Below are 15,271 nucleotides of genomic sequence, written 5' to 3' on the forward strand. Positions count from 1 at the left end.
ATCTGACGTGGAGCACATCGCTTTATTCTATTGGACAGCACTTTCCAATGCGCATTTAATGCCCGCAGTTCTAATTTTTTATTTGAAATTTTGAATGATGAAAATACTCTTCTATTTTAATAAAATTATGACATCCAAGGTGAAAATATGATATTGTGGATCAAAATTATGATTTATTAGACGAAAATACTTCTCTATTTTGACAAAATTATAATATCCAAGATAAAAATTATGATATTTTAGATCAAAATTATGATATTCTATTATAAGATGCTATAATTTTGATCCACAATATCACAATTTTTATTTTGAATATTATAATTTTATTAAAAAAAAATATTTTTATTATTTAAAATTTTAAATAAAAAATAAAAATATAAATATTAATAAATATAAAATATATATTTAAAAATAATAATTATATAATTTAATAAAATGAAGTGATGTGTCCCACATCAATTTTTCTAGGTTGCGGTGCACAAAGAATTTCTCTTTGCTAGAATGGATTTGTTGTGGATCAGATTAATGGGCCTAGATGCTACAAGGCAAAGCCATCACATCCTGCTGTAGCAGGTCATAAAGCAGTGGCTTATCATAATTTTTGGGGTTGTTAATCATTTATGAGTCTCTCTCCTCTTTTCCCTATAATTATTGCCACCATTCCAGCCTTCCAGGTCCATTACTTGCAACTTTTCTCCATATCTCAAAACCAAAATTCCACTTCTGCCCCTACACTGACGACGCTACCTCCCACCTCTTTTTCGCATGCATACGTCTTCTTCGCCTGATATCCTCCCCTTCCATTTCCCCATGCATACGTCCTCTTCGCCTGATATGATGATATCCTCCCCTTTCATTTCCCTCCTTCCCACCCCCACTATCTGGCGCACGTGTCAGGTCCCATCCAGAATAAAAGTCTCCGAAAACAGACACGGACGCCGGTGGGACGCACGTGATAGGGAGCAGCATGCACGTGCCAGTCTAACCCTGGTTACCTTCATCTAACCTCGGGTTAAGCTAACCATGAGATTAGTACTAAGTAAATAGTTTTTTTTTTTTTTTTTGGTTACATCTAAGCAAATAGTTTTAAAAGGATTAAAGGATCATAGAAGGATATGAGATTAGTACTAATAAATATTTTTAAAAGGATTGTAATCATACGTTATCTTGAAAAAAAAAGGATTGTAATCAAAAATAGTTTTAAAAGGATCATAGAAGGACCGCGTGTTACCTCGTCGCGCCGTTGGTATAAATACTTGGCCGTCCTTCTCTCCAAACAAAGAAAGCAAATCCCCGAGAGAGAGAGAGAGAGAGAGAGAGAGAGAGGGAGGGATGGGGAGCTCGAGTGGTGCTCTCATGGCGGTCTCAAGGTGGGAGCTTTGTGGGCGAATCGGATGACAGTTGACTGGTCTCTTCTTTCGCCCTCATTTTTCCTGCCGAAAGCCTCTGGATTCCCTGCTCTTTTGCTTGTTTTCTCCCCGACGAAGAATCGCTGCTTCTTTTGAACTTTTCTCCCTTCCCTCCAATGCGTGCAGAAACGTGGAGGAGGGCGACGAATCCATCTGGGTCAATGCGCTTCCTTTGGTCTTCCCGTTCATGAATGCGAGTGGGAAATGGGAAGGAAAGGGGGGGAATTATTCCGAGCTCTTTCCTCTATTCTCGCCCATCTGTTTCTGTTCCTCGTGGTTGGTTCTAGCGTGCCGTGAGTGCGGGGAATGGAATCGCTCCTCCCCTTACACTGGTGCTGTGATCTCGATGCCTGATTGAAGATCGCGTCGTCTGTTGCTAGGAATTGTTGAATGCCTCCAATTGCTCTTTTTCGTGTCTGATTCCGCGGAAAAGGCTAAAAAGATTCCATCTTTTCCACTTTATCCTGTGCTCCCCTGTTCTGGCATCGAAGAGAACAGCAGATTTTGGGTTTTTTTTTTCCTTCTTTTTCTGAGTTTAAAGCGTTCGAGTGTGTCGAGACCGAGAAGTTTGTGACCGGGGACGCGAAGATGAGCGGTCTCCTGCCGGATTCCGACGGCGAGATCGGTTCCGAAACCCTAAATTCCAGCCAGAGCTCCATGAGCAGCGGGAGCTGCGATCGCCGCAGCAGCTTCTCCCGCCCCTCCTTCGACGCCGCCGTGGAGCCCGCCGCGGACTCGTCCGGCGGCGGCCACTGCCCTTGCTCCCCTCCCGGGCTGTTTTCCAAGCCCCACCGCTCGTCGGACCCGGCGTGGGCGGCGATCCACTCGCGGCGGGACGGCGGGCTCCCGGCACGTCTCGGCCCCCGGGACTTCAAGCTGGTACGCCGGATCGGGAGCGGCGACATCGGGACCGTCTACCTCTGCCGGCTCCGAGAGGAGCAGCGGTGCCCGGAGGCGTCGCCGATGTGTTACGCGATGAAGGTGGTGGACAAGCTGGCGCTGGCGAAGAAAAAGAAGCTGGAGAGGGCGGCGACGGAGAAGAGGATTCTGAGGGTTCTCGACCACCCGTTTCTGCCGACTTTGTACGCCGACTTCGACGCGTCGCCGCATTTCTCGTGCGTGGTGATGGAGTACTGCAGCGGCGGCGATCTCCACACCCTCCGCCACCGCCAGCCCGGCCTTCGCTTCTCCGTCACCGCCGCCAGGTCTTTTTTTTTTTTCCGCCCTTTTCCAATGAAAAAATCTGACCAAAAACCACCTTTTTTTTTAAAAAATTAAATTTCTATATATTCATAAATTTCTTATCTCATCCAATTTTTATATTCGAATTTTGGTCGAAATTTAATGAGTCCTCTCAAATTATCATAACACTCAAAAGTAACGGTGTTCCAATAACTTCGTTAGTGTCATTAAGTGTTACAATGTCATTCGTTTATATGCGCCCCGAGTCTTTTAACGGATTTTTATTGAGACAAAATATTGCCACGTTTTAGTAATTGAGTTATATATTTCTTTTTCCATGGTCCGTGACACATCCGCCTTGCATCACGTAGCTTTGACATGCTTCAAACGGCCGTTATTTTTGAAACCAGCCGCAGAGCAATCGATTGCCTCGAGATGCTTCTTATTTCTTATTTTTTTTTTTTTTTTTTTTGTTGCTTCGACGAAAACGTAGCATTAAGAACTCTATTTGTTCTTATCAAAAAAAGAACTCTATTTGTTTCTTCTTTTGGTAAACATAGTAATACCTTTTCAAATTTTATCCTCTAACTGCTCTTTTCTTCCCAAAATTCAAATTCATTTTTTTTTCCAGGTTTTACGCCGCTGAAGTACTTCTGGCCTTGGAGTACCTCCACATGCTCGGCATCGTCTACCGCGACCTCAAGCCCGAGAACATCCTCATCCGCTCTGACGGCCACATCATGCTCTCCGACTTCGACCTCTCTCTCCAGTCCACCTCCTCCCCCACCCTCGAACCTACCGCTGCCGCCTCCGCCGACGCCACCGACGACGCCGACGAGCCCTCCTGCCTCCCCGACCGCCTCTTCCGCCCCCGCAAGCCCGCCTCCTCCCTCCCCTCCCCCCGGTTCGTCGCCGAGCCTGTCGCCGCCCGGTCCTGCTCCTTTGTCGGCACCCACGAGTACGTCGCCCCCGAGGTCGCCGGCGGCCGCCCCCACGGCAGCGCCGTCGACTGGTGGGCCTACGGCGTCCTCCTCTACGAGATCCTCTACGGTCGGACCCCCTTCGCGGGGCCCACCAACGAGGTCACCCTCCGCAACATCGTGAAGCAGCCTCTCGCCTTTCCCCCGGCTCGCGGCCCGGCCGACTCGGCCGCCCGGGATCTCATCTCCGGTCTGCTCGTCAAGGACCCGGCCTCCCGATTCGGTTCGAGACGCGGAGCCGCGGACGTCAAAGCCCACCCCTTCTTCAAAGGCTTGAACCTGGCTCTCCTCCGCTCCCACCGCCCCCCGGTCATCCCCGGTCTGGTCCGGTCCAACTCCTGCCGCGAGCGCCAGAAGCCGGCCCGCTTCGACTTCTTCTGATATGAACCGTTTTCCTTCTCGTGGTCGTACTGGGGCACGTGATCTCATGGCCCAACGGGGCCAGCTGCTACGTCCGGTTCTCACCAACAGACAGGAGCTGGAAAATTTTCTCCTCTCGTTGTTTCTTTGTTCCCCGCGTCTGCCAAGTAGAAAAGTATTCCAGGAACGAACGGGGAGTAGTTGGGGAGTTAATAATTAAGCCTTGGAATTAATGTATAGGGGCATGCATTGACTTGCGAACAGTCCTTCTTGGTAGTACGTATAACTACAAAATATTTTGCCTGCTTTACTGTTCCTTAAACAACTATTTTCTCGCCCTCACAACGTATTAATGCTCCGGAGACTATTAGCAACACGTTGTCTCGATCTCAAAACCCTCAATTATGGCCGCTGATACAGTGCTTAGACTAACGGCCAAGTAGCACCAAATCCCAAGTCTAGTAGATAGCTTTTGAATTCGGTAATCAAATCTGACAGATTTGACAATGGGATGGTGTATGTCGGAAGATAGCTGCTACCACGTCCGAAAATTCTTAAAAAGTAATTATAAAGAAGAAGACCCGTTGGTCCTAATCTTGTTTGACTTGTCGTTATGCGGATCACCGCCATTGATTTTATTGGATATAAAATAATCTCAATCAAAGTTCACAGAAGATCGATTCTTTCAGGATTTTTTTGATTTTTAACTTTGTGCGGTATCTTTTTGAACTTTCTCGGCTGTTCAAATTTTCATAATACCATCTAAATTTTTTCAGCAGTCGATCTTTTAAAATATCCTCCAGATTCTTCCAATGGACGAATTTTTATCGTACCATCCGAACTTCTTCAATAATGAACTTCTCCATTCATCTATCCGGACTTCTCCAATAATGAGCTCTTCCATTCATCTATCGAACTGTTTCAAACATTCTTTGGACTTCACTATCAGCCGATTTTCTACAGTGATCGACTACTCTTCGAATTCTTTCCAGACCTCTTCCTGCCACGATCGATTTTACTCCGAATTTTTTTCGGACTTCGTCAATGTCCGAATTTTTTCAGCAGCAGGACTTCTACAGTAATCAGACTCCATCCAAGTTTCTACGGTTGTCGATCGCCTTCCGAATTTCATCCGAGCTCCTACAAGAATCGGACTCCGTCCGAACTTCTACAGCAGGTGGATCCCAGACGAATTTCTACAACAGACGGGCTCCACCAGCCGGATCTCTATTTCGAACTTCTATTGCAAGCGGACTTCATCCAAGCTTCTATAATAAGAAGTCTCTATCCGAGTTTCCACGGCAATCGGTCTTCGTCCGAACTTCTACAGCAAGCGGCTTCCTTCCGGACTCTTGCAAGAATCGGACTCCGTTCGAACTTCTACAATAGAATTGAATTCCAGACTCCTCCAGCGGTCGACCTTTCACAGTGTCCTCAAGACTCCTTCAGCGGATGAACTTCCATAATGCCTTCCGAACTCCACTATCGATCGACCTTCTGCTGGATTCCTCATGAAATCGGATCTCTTCAGCAGACGAGCTTCTACTTCAGACAAATTTCAGACGGACTTCTCTAGCAATCAGACTATTTCGGACTTCTCCAACAGAAGGTTCCCATCCAAGCTTCTACAGCAGATGACTTTTGCCTGCAGCATCAGTGCCTAAGGCACCCAACAACAATTGACCCGTTAGCAACTTCGGAAGCATTCGAGTTTCTCTCAAATTGTTGAGACAGAGAGCTATTCCGCTCCATCAGACGTCCCAATCGAGCTTCAGCCGTCCGGTCCAAGCTCTCTGGCAAGTCGCGACAACGGGTACTACCCCACTCTCTGTAACAGATTTCACGTGGCCCCACCACTCTCTGGCAAGTCGCGACAACAGGCACTATTCCACTCTTCGTAACAAACTTCACGTGGCTCTGAACGGTCCACTATCAGGCAGTTACGGACGTCGCTGTCAAGCGGTTACGCTCCCTCATCTATAAAAGAGATCCTCCCAGATACGTTCTCCTCTAAGCTCTAAACTCTATCTCGAAATTCTGCTAAAATCTCATTCGAGTGCTCCATTTCTGTTGAAGCAGAGTACTGACTTGAGCGTCAGAGGGTCTTGCCGGAGCACCTCCAACTCTGGTTTAGACTTTCTTTGTAGGTCCCGGTGGCTGCTGCAATCCTCTTGACTCCAGCTTCTCCAGCATCAGTGGAATTCTGCACTAATAGAATTGATGCTAGAGGAAGGACGGCCTGCGTCTTCGTAGGATCCTTGTTCTTAAAGGAGTACTCAACGGGACTGTCTCCGATCATTTTTTTCGATATTTTCTTTCTCTTCTCCTGTCAGATCCCCACCTATGCAACCAATGGATCAATTCAGCTGGGTTCATGGCTGATCTCCATCACAAGCTGTGATTCTTCCGTACTTGGACACTTCAAAACTTCGAAGAAGACTTCCTTGGGTAGTTCAGTCGGAGCCAGTGTAACCAACTTGGAGAGAAGATCGGTCCTGGTATTTTTTGCTCTTGGAATCTGCCTGATGTCAAAGTTGCCAAAGGCGGGGATGATCTCTTTTACCTTTTCGAGATACTTGGCCATACTGTCCTTCCAAGCTTCATAGTTTCCGTTGACTTATCCCACTACCAATTGAGAGTCACTGTAGACTTGGAGCCGATCTACTTCTAACTCTTTGGCGATCCTCAGTCCTGCAATCAGAGCTTCATATTCTACTTCGTTATTTATCGTAGAAAATTCGAAGCGCAGTACGTACTTCACGATAATTCCTTTCGAATTAACCAAGATCAGGCCCGTGCCTGCGCTTGACATGTTGGAGGAGCCATCCACATAGAGGGCCCAAAAACCATCAGGAAGATCTGTTCTTTCTTCAGGGGAGTTCGGCTGGAGTCCTGGGTTGTCAGCTTCACCTCGTTCAAGTTCGGCTTCTTCCAGAATAGTGCATTCCATTATGAAGTCTGCTAATATCCAGACTTTTATTACCGACTGAGGTCGATAGTTGATATCGAATTTCGTGAGCTCGACTGTCCATTTTGTTATCCTTCCGGAAGCATCCGCTCGATGCAAAACTACCTTAATCGGTTGGTCAGTGAGCAGTATTATGGTGTGCCATTGAAAGTAAGGTCAGAGCCTTCGAGCTGCAATCAACAAGACGTAAGTTAGTTTCTAACTTAGTATACCTGATTTTGGCGTCTCTTAGTACTCGACTTATGTAGTAGATCGGCCATTGAATTTTTACTTCTTCCTTAACCAGAAATGCTACGAGAGCCACTGGGGAGACCGCCAGGTACAGGAACAACTCCTCTCTGGGTTCGGGCTTTGCCAATAGCGGAGGTGAGCCAAGGTAGTTTTTCAATTCTTCAAACACCTGCTGACATTCAGTGGTCCAACAGAAGTTCTTCGGTTGCTTGAGAGTCTGAAAGAAAGGTAGGCACCATTCGATCGACCTTGAGACAAAGCGATTCAGAGCTGCTACTCTCCCAGTAAGGCGCTGAACTTCCTTTATTGACTTCGAGATGGTCATTTTCTGGATGGCACGAATTTTTTTTGGATTTGCTTCGATCCCGCACCTCGATACCATGAAGCCCAAGAATTTTTCTGAGGTTACTCCAAAAGCGCACTTGGATGGGTTCAGCTTCATCTTGTATTTTCGGAGGGCGTTGAAGGTCTCCTCAAGATCGGCGACGTGATTCGTTGAGGATTTACTTTTTACAAGCATGTCGTCCACGTAGACTTTCATGTTGCGGTCGATCTGCTCTTTGAAGATTTTGTTCACCAGTCGTTGATAGGTCGCCCCTGTATTTTTGAGGCCAAAAGGCATGACCCTATAACAATAAAGACCACGGTTAGTAATAAAAGCAGTTTTTTCTTCGTCCTCCGATGCCATCCTGATTTGATTGTAGCCAAAAAATGCATCCATGAAAGTGAGAAGCTCATGGCCCGAGGTTGCGTCCACTAATTGGTCAATTCTGGGCAGAGGGTAACTGTCCTTCGGGCAGGCTTTGTTTAGCTTTTTGAAGTCTATACACATCCTCCACTTGCCATTCGCCTTCTTGATGAGAACCACATTGGAGATCCAGTTCGGGTAGTTGACTTATCTGATGAACCCGACTTTCAGGAGTTTATCAACTTTCTCAGCTATTGCTTTCTGCCTTTTCGGTGCGTGACCTCAAATTTTTTCTTTCATCGGTCGATGTTTGGGATCAACAGCTAGACGGTGTTCCATGACTTCTGCATCAATCCTCGATATGTCCGTTGGAACCCAAGCGAAAACATCCGCATTCTTTTGTAGAAAATTGATGAGCTGTATCCGTACCTCTTCTCCCAGTTTGGAGTTGATCTTCACCACATGCTCCTCATTCCCATCGTTCAAAGGAATTGAGACAAGATCTTCGATTGGCTCACCCCGTTCTTCAGCAAGATCGTCATGGGTGTCTAATCCATCAACTGGACAGGGGTCAAATTGATCATTTCTTTGTAGGGCTATGTTATAGCTGTGTCTCGCCAGGACTTGATCTCCTCTGACCTCTCCGACCCCTTGGCTAGTAGAAAATTTTAATTTCAAATGGTAGGTCGATACCACAGCTTGGAGGGCGTTGAGGTCAGGTCGGTCAAGTATTGCGTTGTAGGCAGATGGCGCCCTTACTATCAGAAAATCTACTTGTGCTCTAGATTATTTCAGATACCGACCTGCAACTACAGTTAAAGTTATTACTCCTTCCACCGACACAGCATCGCCAGTGAACCCTACCAATGGAGAGCTTGTCGATCCTAATCGACCATCCGAAATAGATATTTTTGAGAATGCATCATAAAATAAAATATCGACAGAGCTTCCACTATCAACAAGAATGCAACGTACATCATAGTCAGCAATATTTAAAAAAACTACAACCGCATCATTATGGAGGAATTGAATCTCCTTGGCATCTTCTTCAGTAAAGGTTATAGATTCTTCAGTCCTCTGTCGCTTGGACGGTCCGGCCGATCCATTGGCTACTCCCTATCGGGGTCCTCTAGAGATGGTGTTGATGATCCCGATTGGAGGTCGATCTTCAGGCTGTTCTTCCCTCCTTTGTGGCTCTGACTGTGGTAGGGCCCTCGACCAATCCCCCTACCTTCAGACCGACGTTGGATGAATCTGTCGAGCCGACCTCATCTGATGAGCTCCTCGATCTCATCTCGAAGCTGAATACACTCCTCCATGTCATGGCCGTGGTCACGATGATAGAGGCAGAACTTGTTAGGGTTGCACTTCCCAGGGTGTGTGCGCATCCTTTCCGATCTTGACAGCTGCTCCATGACCTCCATCAGCACTTGGGCTTTTGGAGCATTGAGAGGGGTGTAGCTGTGAAATCTTCTTGGAGAAGAGCTTTGCCAAACTCTGCGGTCCAGGCTCCTCTGCCTACGAGCTCGGGGAGGAGTTCGGACATGCTTGTGTCCGGAGGGAGTTCGAGAACGTGACCGAGCTTCACTCGACCTTTTTTCAACTGCGGGCTTGCTGGAGTCACCCACCTGTCGCTCCTTCGTGGCCTCCTCGTCCTTCAGCTTGAAGGCTTCCTCTACTCGGGCATATCCTTCGGCCCGAGCCAGCAAATCAACGAAGTCCCTGAGATACTTCTTTTCCAAGAAAAATAGAAGATCATTCTTTTGAAGACTGCTCTTCAGGACGGCCATTGCAACTGATTGGTCCAAGTTTCGGACCTCCAATGTGGCAGTATTAAAATGGTTGACGTAAGTTCGGATGGATTCTCCCTCCTTTTGCTTGATGTTGATGAGGGACTCTGAACCTCTCCGGAGATGCCGGCTGCTGACGAAATAAGCCACAAACTGATGGCTCATTTGATCAAAGGAGAAGATAGTACCTGACTTCAGTGCCGAGTATCAATTTTTTGCTGCTCCCTTCAAGATAGATGGGAAAGCTTGGCATAGGATGGCATCTGGCGCATCATGGAGCAGCATCATTGTCCGGAAGGCCTCCAGGTGGTCAACCAGATCTGAGGTTCCATCGTAGCTCTCAAATTGGGGGAGCTTGAAGTTCGGTGGGATCGGTTCCTGCATAATCATTTGAGAGAAAGGAGGGTTAGTACAGATATCCTCACCGTAAGCAGGGGGAGCATGGTAGAGCTCTTCGATCCGTCGGTTCATCTCCTGAAACCTTTGATTCAGGAGATCCTCTCGATTGCGAGTCTCAAGGGTCTTCTGACAGAACGGAGGTAGAGATCTTCCGGGCATAGAATCGTGATCAGACGGAGGGCCTCCACCCTCTGCTTCCCCTTTTCGGGGAAGACAGGGCGACTGGCCCAAGTGGGCCACCCGATTGTCAGATTCTGAAACTCCGACGATGCTCTTTCTAGCTGCACAGATGCCTGTGACTACTGTTGCTGCATGGCCTGCACTGCTTCGGTGAGGCCCCTGATCTGCTGAACCAGCAGGTCGAACTGCTCTATGCCGACTGTCGTTGCCGAAGGAGGAGGAGCTTGAGAAACTGAAGATGAGGTCGGAGCTTGCGGATCTCGCTGAGATCTGGCCACGGAGGCCGTAGATTGCCTAGTGGATGTCTTTCGGGAAGGCATCAGGTGGGGATCTGGCAGGAGAAGAAGAAGAAAATATCGAAAAAGATGATCGGAGACAGTCCCGTTGAGTACTCCTTTAAGAACAAGGATCCTGCGAAGACACAGACGGCCCTTCCTCTAGTGCCAATTCTGTTGGTGCAGAATTTTGCCGATGCCGGAGAAGATGGAGTCGAGAGGATTGCGGCCACCGTCGAGACCTGCAAGGAAAGTCTAAATCGGAGTTGGGGGGTGCTCCGGCAAGATTCTCTGACGCTCAAGTTAGTACTCTGCTTCAACAGAAATGGAACACTCGAATAAAATTTTAACAGAGTTTCGAGATAGAGTTTAGAGCTTAGAGGAGAACGTATCTGGGAGGGTCTCTTTTATAGACGGGGGAGCGTAACCGCTTGACAGCGACATCCGTAACTGTCTGGTAGTGGGCCGTTCAGGGTCACGTGGAGTTTGTTACGGAGAGTGGAGTAGTGCCTGTTGTCGCGACTTGCCAGAGAGTGGTGGGGCCATATGGAATCTGTTATAGAGAGTGGGGTAGTGCCCGTTGTCGTGACTTGCCAGAGAGCTCGGGCCGGACGGCTGAAGCTCGGTTGGGACGTCTGGTGGAGCGAAATAGCTCTTTGTCTCAGCAATTTGAGAGAAGCTCGGATGCTTCCGAGGTTGGTAATGGGTCAACTGTTGTTGGGTGCCTTAGGCGCTGATGTTGCAGGCGAAAGTCATCTGCTGTAGAAGCTTGGACGGAAATCTTCTGTTGGAGAAGTCTGGTAGAAGTCTGATTGCTAGAGAAGTCCGTCTGAAATTTATCTGAAGTAGAAGCTCATCTGAAGACTGTCTGCTGGAGAGGTCCGATTTCATGAGGAATCCAGCAGAAGGTCGATCGATAGTGGAGTTCGGAAGGCATTGTGAAAGTTCATCCGCTGGAGAAATTTTGAGGACATTGTGGAAGGTCGACCGCTAGAGGAGTCTGGAATTCAATTCTATTGTAGAAGTTTGGATGGAGTCCGATTCTTGCAGGAGTCTGGAAGGAGGCCGTTTGTTGTAGAAGTTCGGACGAAGATCGGTTGCCGTGGAAGCTCGGATGGAGACTTCTTATTGTAGAAGCTCGGATGAAGTCCGCTTGCAATAAAAGTTTGGAGTAGAGATCCGACTGGTGGAGCTCGTCCATTGTAGAAGTTCGTCTGGGATCCACCTGCTATAGAAGTTCGGATGGAGTCCGGCTCTAGTAGGAGCTTGGATGAAATTTGAAAGGCGGTCGACCATCGTAGAAATTTGGATGGAGTCTGGTTACTGTAGAAGTCCTGCTGCTGGAGAAGCTCGGACATTGACGAAGTCCGAAAGAAGTTCGGAGTAAAGTCGATCGTGGCAGGAAGAGGTCTGGAAGGGATTCGGAGAGTAGTCGATCACTGTAAAAAATCGACTGATAGTGAAGCCCAGAGAGCATTTGGAGCAGTCCGGTAGATGAATGGAGGAGCTCATTATTGGAGAAGTCCGGATGGCACGATAGGAGTTCGTCTGTTGGAGGAATCTGGAGGATACTATAGAAGGTCGACTGTTGGGGGAGTCCGGATGGTATTATGGAAGCTCGGACAGTCGAGAGAGTTCAGAAAGATGCCACACAAGGTCAAAAGCTGGAAGAGCCCTAGGAGGGTCGGCCTCTTACGAACTTCGGCTGGGGTTATTTTATACCCAACACCGTGCAGAATTCTGCCGATGCTGGAGAAGATAGAGTTGAGAGGATTGCGGCAGCCGTCAGGACCTGCAAGGAAAGTCTAAACTGGAGTTGGGGGTGCTCCGGTAAGACCCTCCGACGCTCAAGTCAGTACGTTGCTTCAACAGAAATGGAGCACTCGAATAGAATTTTAGTAGAGATTCGAGATAGAGTTTAGAGCTTAGAGGAGAACGTATCTGGGAGGGTCTCTTTTATAGACGGGGGAGCATAACCGCTTGACAGCGATGTCTGTAACTGCCTGGTAGTAGGTCATTCAGGGCTATGTGGAGTTTGTTACGGAGAGTGGAGTAGTGCCCGTTGTCGCGACTTGCCAGAGAGTGGCGGGGCCATGTGGAATCTATTACAGAGAGTGGGGTAGTGCCCGTTGTCGCGACTTACTAGAGAACTCGGGTCGGACGGCTGAAGCTCGGTTGGGACGTCTGGTGGAGCGGAATAGCTCTCTGTCTCAGCAATTTGAGAGAAGCTCGGATGCTTCCGAGGTTGCTAATGGGTCAACTATTGTTGGGTGCCTTAGGCGCTGATGCTGCAGGCGGAAGTCATCTGCTGTAGAAGCTCGGACAGGAACCTTCTGTTGGAGAAATCCGACAGTAGTTCGATTGCTAGAGAAGTCCGTCTGAAATTTGTCTGAAGTAGAAGCTCGTCTGAAGACTGTCTGCTGGAGAGGTCCGGTTTCATGAGAAATCCAGCAGAAGGTCGATCGATAGTGGAGTTCGGAAGGCGTTGTGGAAGTTCGTCCGCTGGAGGAGTCTTGAGGATACTGTGAAAGGTTGACCGCTGGAGGAGTCTGAAATTTAATTCTATTGTAGAAGTTCGGACGAAGTCTGGTTCTTACAGGAGTCCGAAAGGAGGCCGCTTGCTGTAGAAGTTTGGACGAAGATCGGTTGCCGTGGAAGCTCGGATGGAGACTTTTTATTGTAGAAGCTCGGATGAAGTCCGCTTGCAATAGAAGTTCAGAGTAGAGATCTGACTGGTAGACCCATCCGTTGTAGAAGTTCGTCTGGGATCCACCTGCTATAGAAGTTCGGATGGAGTCCGGCTCTTGTAGGAGCTCGGATGAAATTCGGAAGACGATTGACCACCGTAGAAACTTGAATGGAGTCTATTTACTGTAGAAGTCCTGCTGCTGGAGAAGCTCGAACATTGACGAAGTCCGGAAGAAGTTCGGAGTAAAGTCGATCGTGGCAGGAAGAGGTCTGGAAGGGATTCAAAGAGTAGTCAATCACTGTAGAAAATTGGCTGATAGTGAAGCCCAGAGAGCATTTGGAGCAGTCCGGTAGATGAATGGAGGAGCTCATTCTTGGAGAAGTCCGGATGGCACGATAGGAGTTCGTCTATTGGAGAAATCTGGAGGACACTATGGAAGGTCGACTGCTGGGGGAGTCCGGATGGTATTATGGAAACTCGGACAGTCGAGGGATTTCAGAAAGATGCCGCACAAGGTCGGAAGCTGGATGAGCCCTGGGAGGGTCGGCTTCTTACAAACTTCAGCTGGGGTTATTTTATACCCAATACCAATCCCCCTACTTTCGAGTTTGGGTTCCGAATGAAAGAAGTACAGAGAAATTTTTGCAGTCGAAGTTGCCTCCCTCGATTTTCGTACTCGATTGTTTCTAGATATTTTGGCGTTTGACGCGCTGGTGCTAGAGTCTTTTCAAATCGTGACGATCCGAAAAGATTTTTTCGAAATTTCTACTGGAGCGTTGCTCTAGGTACTGTGCGATAATGATTCTGTCAGTCGTCAGTCGCCTTCAGCCGCCTGCCATGTTGAGTGGGACACGTGACGGTTGTAGATCGGCCAGAGGAGATCTGCAATCATCATTGCGTCGGACCCAGTTGCCTATTTAAACCCGCCCCCCTTTTTTAGGGGTTTCACTTTGCCTGAGGGTTTCTTCAGTCCCTTCTTCTCGAGAGTTTCGTCCTCCTCCAGTGTCCCTCTCAGCCTTAGGCGTTCTTCGGGTCAACCCCCATCACTACATCTCTGCATCTCTGCATCTCTCGGATCAGCTTAGGTTAGTTCCAGAACCTCTCTTTTTTTTTCTTGCTATTCTTTTATTTTTCCTCCTTTGCATTCCGCCTGTTCGATTTTTCACGAGCGCCCTGTTTCTTATTTTTTTCAATTTTTTTAAAATTTTTTAGATTTTTCACTTGATTCAAAATATCTTTCAATACTTCCTCCTCTAGCAGTTCTAGGAGTTCGTCCGTTTCAGCCTCCCAAAATCTTAGTTCTGTAGATGAATCTCGTCTGATCTTTGTACCAGACACCATTCCCAGCTCTCTAACTCCGGACGAACTCTCACTGATTAGGATTCAGTACGGAATTTCTCCGGAGTATGAGCTAGAGCTTCCCGGGCCGACTGACCGGGCTAGCACCCCTCCCTCCGGCTACTTCTGTTTATACCAAGAAGCTTTCCACGCCGGACTTCGACTTCCATTTCCACTTATTGTTATTGCTCTTTTTTGCTTCTTAAATATTTCTTTAGTTTCTGTAGCGCCGAACTCCTTTAGATTTCTGATAGGATTTCTTTTCCTCTGTAGTTTACCTGAAGTTCGACCAACCCTTTCTTTGTTTAGAAATTTCTATATCTTCAAGCGTCACCCCTCGGCAAAGGACTGATGGTACTTCTCTCCCCAGTTCGGTAGAAAGGGGTTGCTAAAAGGCGTCCCCTCTTCTATCCACAACCGGAAGGAGAGATACTTCTACGTCCGATGCCTGACCTTGGAGCTGGGGTTGCCCCCCTAGGGCTTCCTGAGGGATTCCGTCCGTCGGGCTTCCAGCCTGGGACAGGATGACCTTGAAGCCTCTAATAAACTCGAGGCTTATCCAACTCCTCTCCTCTCCGACCTCCTGAAGGAGCAACTCTTATTTAACGTCGGCCTAAGCCTTCTCAACCCTGCCGATATTTTTTTTTTTTTATCATTCGCTGCTTCCCCTTTCTTCTTGTTCTTTTTCTAAGCTGTGCTGAACTTCTTTCATTGCAGATATGGACGCAGACGTAGCCCGGATGCTAGCCAAGGGTCTCAAGACCCACAAAAGGAAAGGCGCT

The 15,271-nt window shown here is 47.8% G+C and overlaps 1 protein-coding gene across 1 annotated transcript; it reads left to right on the forward strand.

The window, feature by feature from the left end:
• Positions 1-1,408: 1,408 nt before the first annotated feature.
• Positions 1,409-4,096, forward strand: LOC105036112 (protein kinase PINOID). Its single transcript, XM_073251661.1, has 2 exons — positions 1,409-2,614; positions 3,223-4,096. Exons 1-2 carry the CDS (start codon positions 1,998-2,000, stop codon positions 3,950-3,952), a joined length of 1,347 nt encoding a protein of 448 aa, XP_073107762.1. The 5' UTR covers positions 1,409-1,997; the 3' UTR covers positions 3,953-4,096.
• Positions 4,097-15,271: the final 11,175 nt, after the last annotated feature.

This window comes from Elaeis guineensis, chromosome 2 (genome assembly GCF_000442705.2).
Source record: "Elaeis guineensis isolate ETL-2024a chromosome 2, EG11, whole genome shotgun sequence".
Taxonomy (NCBI): Eukaryota; Viridiplantae; Streptophyta; class Magnoliopsida; order Arecales; family Arecaceae; genus Elaeis; species Elaeis guineensis.

What these genes read in the sequence shown, in the direction of transcription:
- LOC105036112 (XM_073251661.1), top strand. Translation starts at nt 1,998, where the DNA reads ATGAGCGGTCTCCTGCCGGATTCCGACGGCGAGATCGGTTCCGAAACC. An exon ending in TTCTCCGTCACCGCCGCCAG is followed by an intron (nt 2,615 to 3,222) that starts GTCTTTTTTTTT and finishes TTTTTTTTCCAG; the next exon opens with GTTTTACGCCGCTGAAGTAC.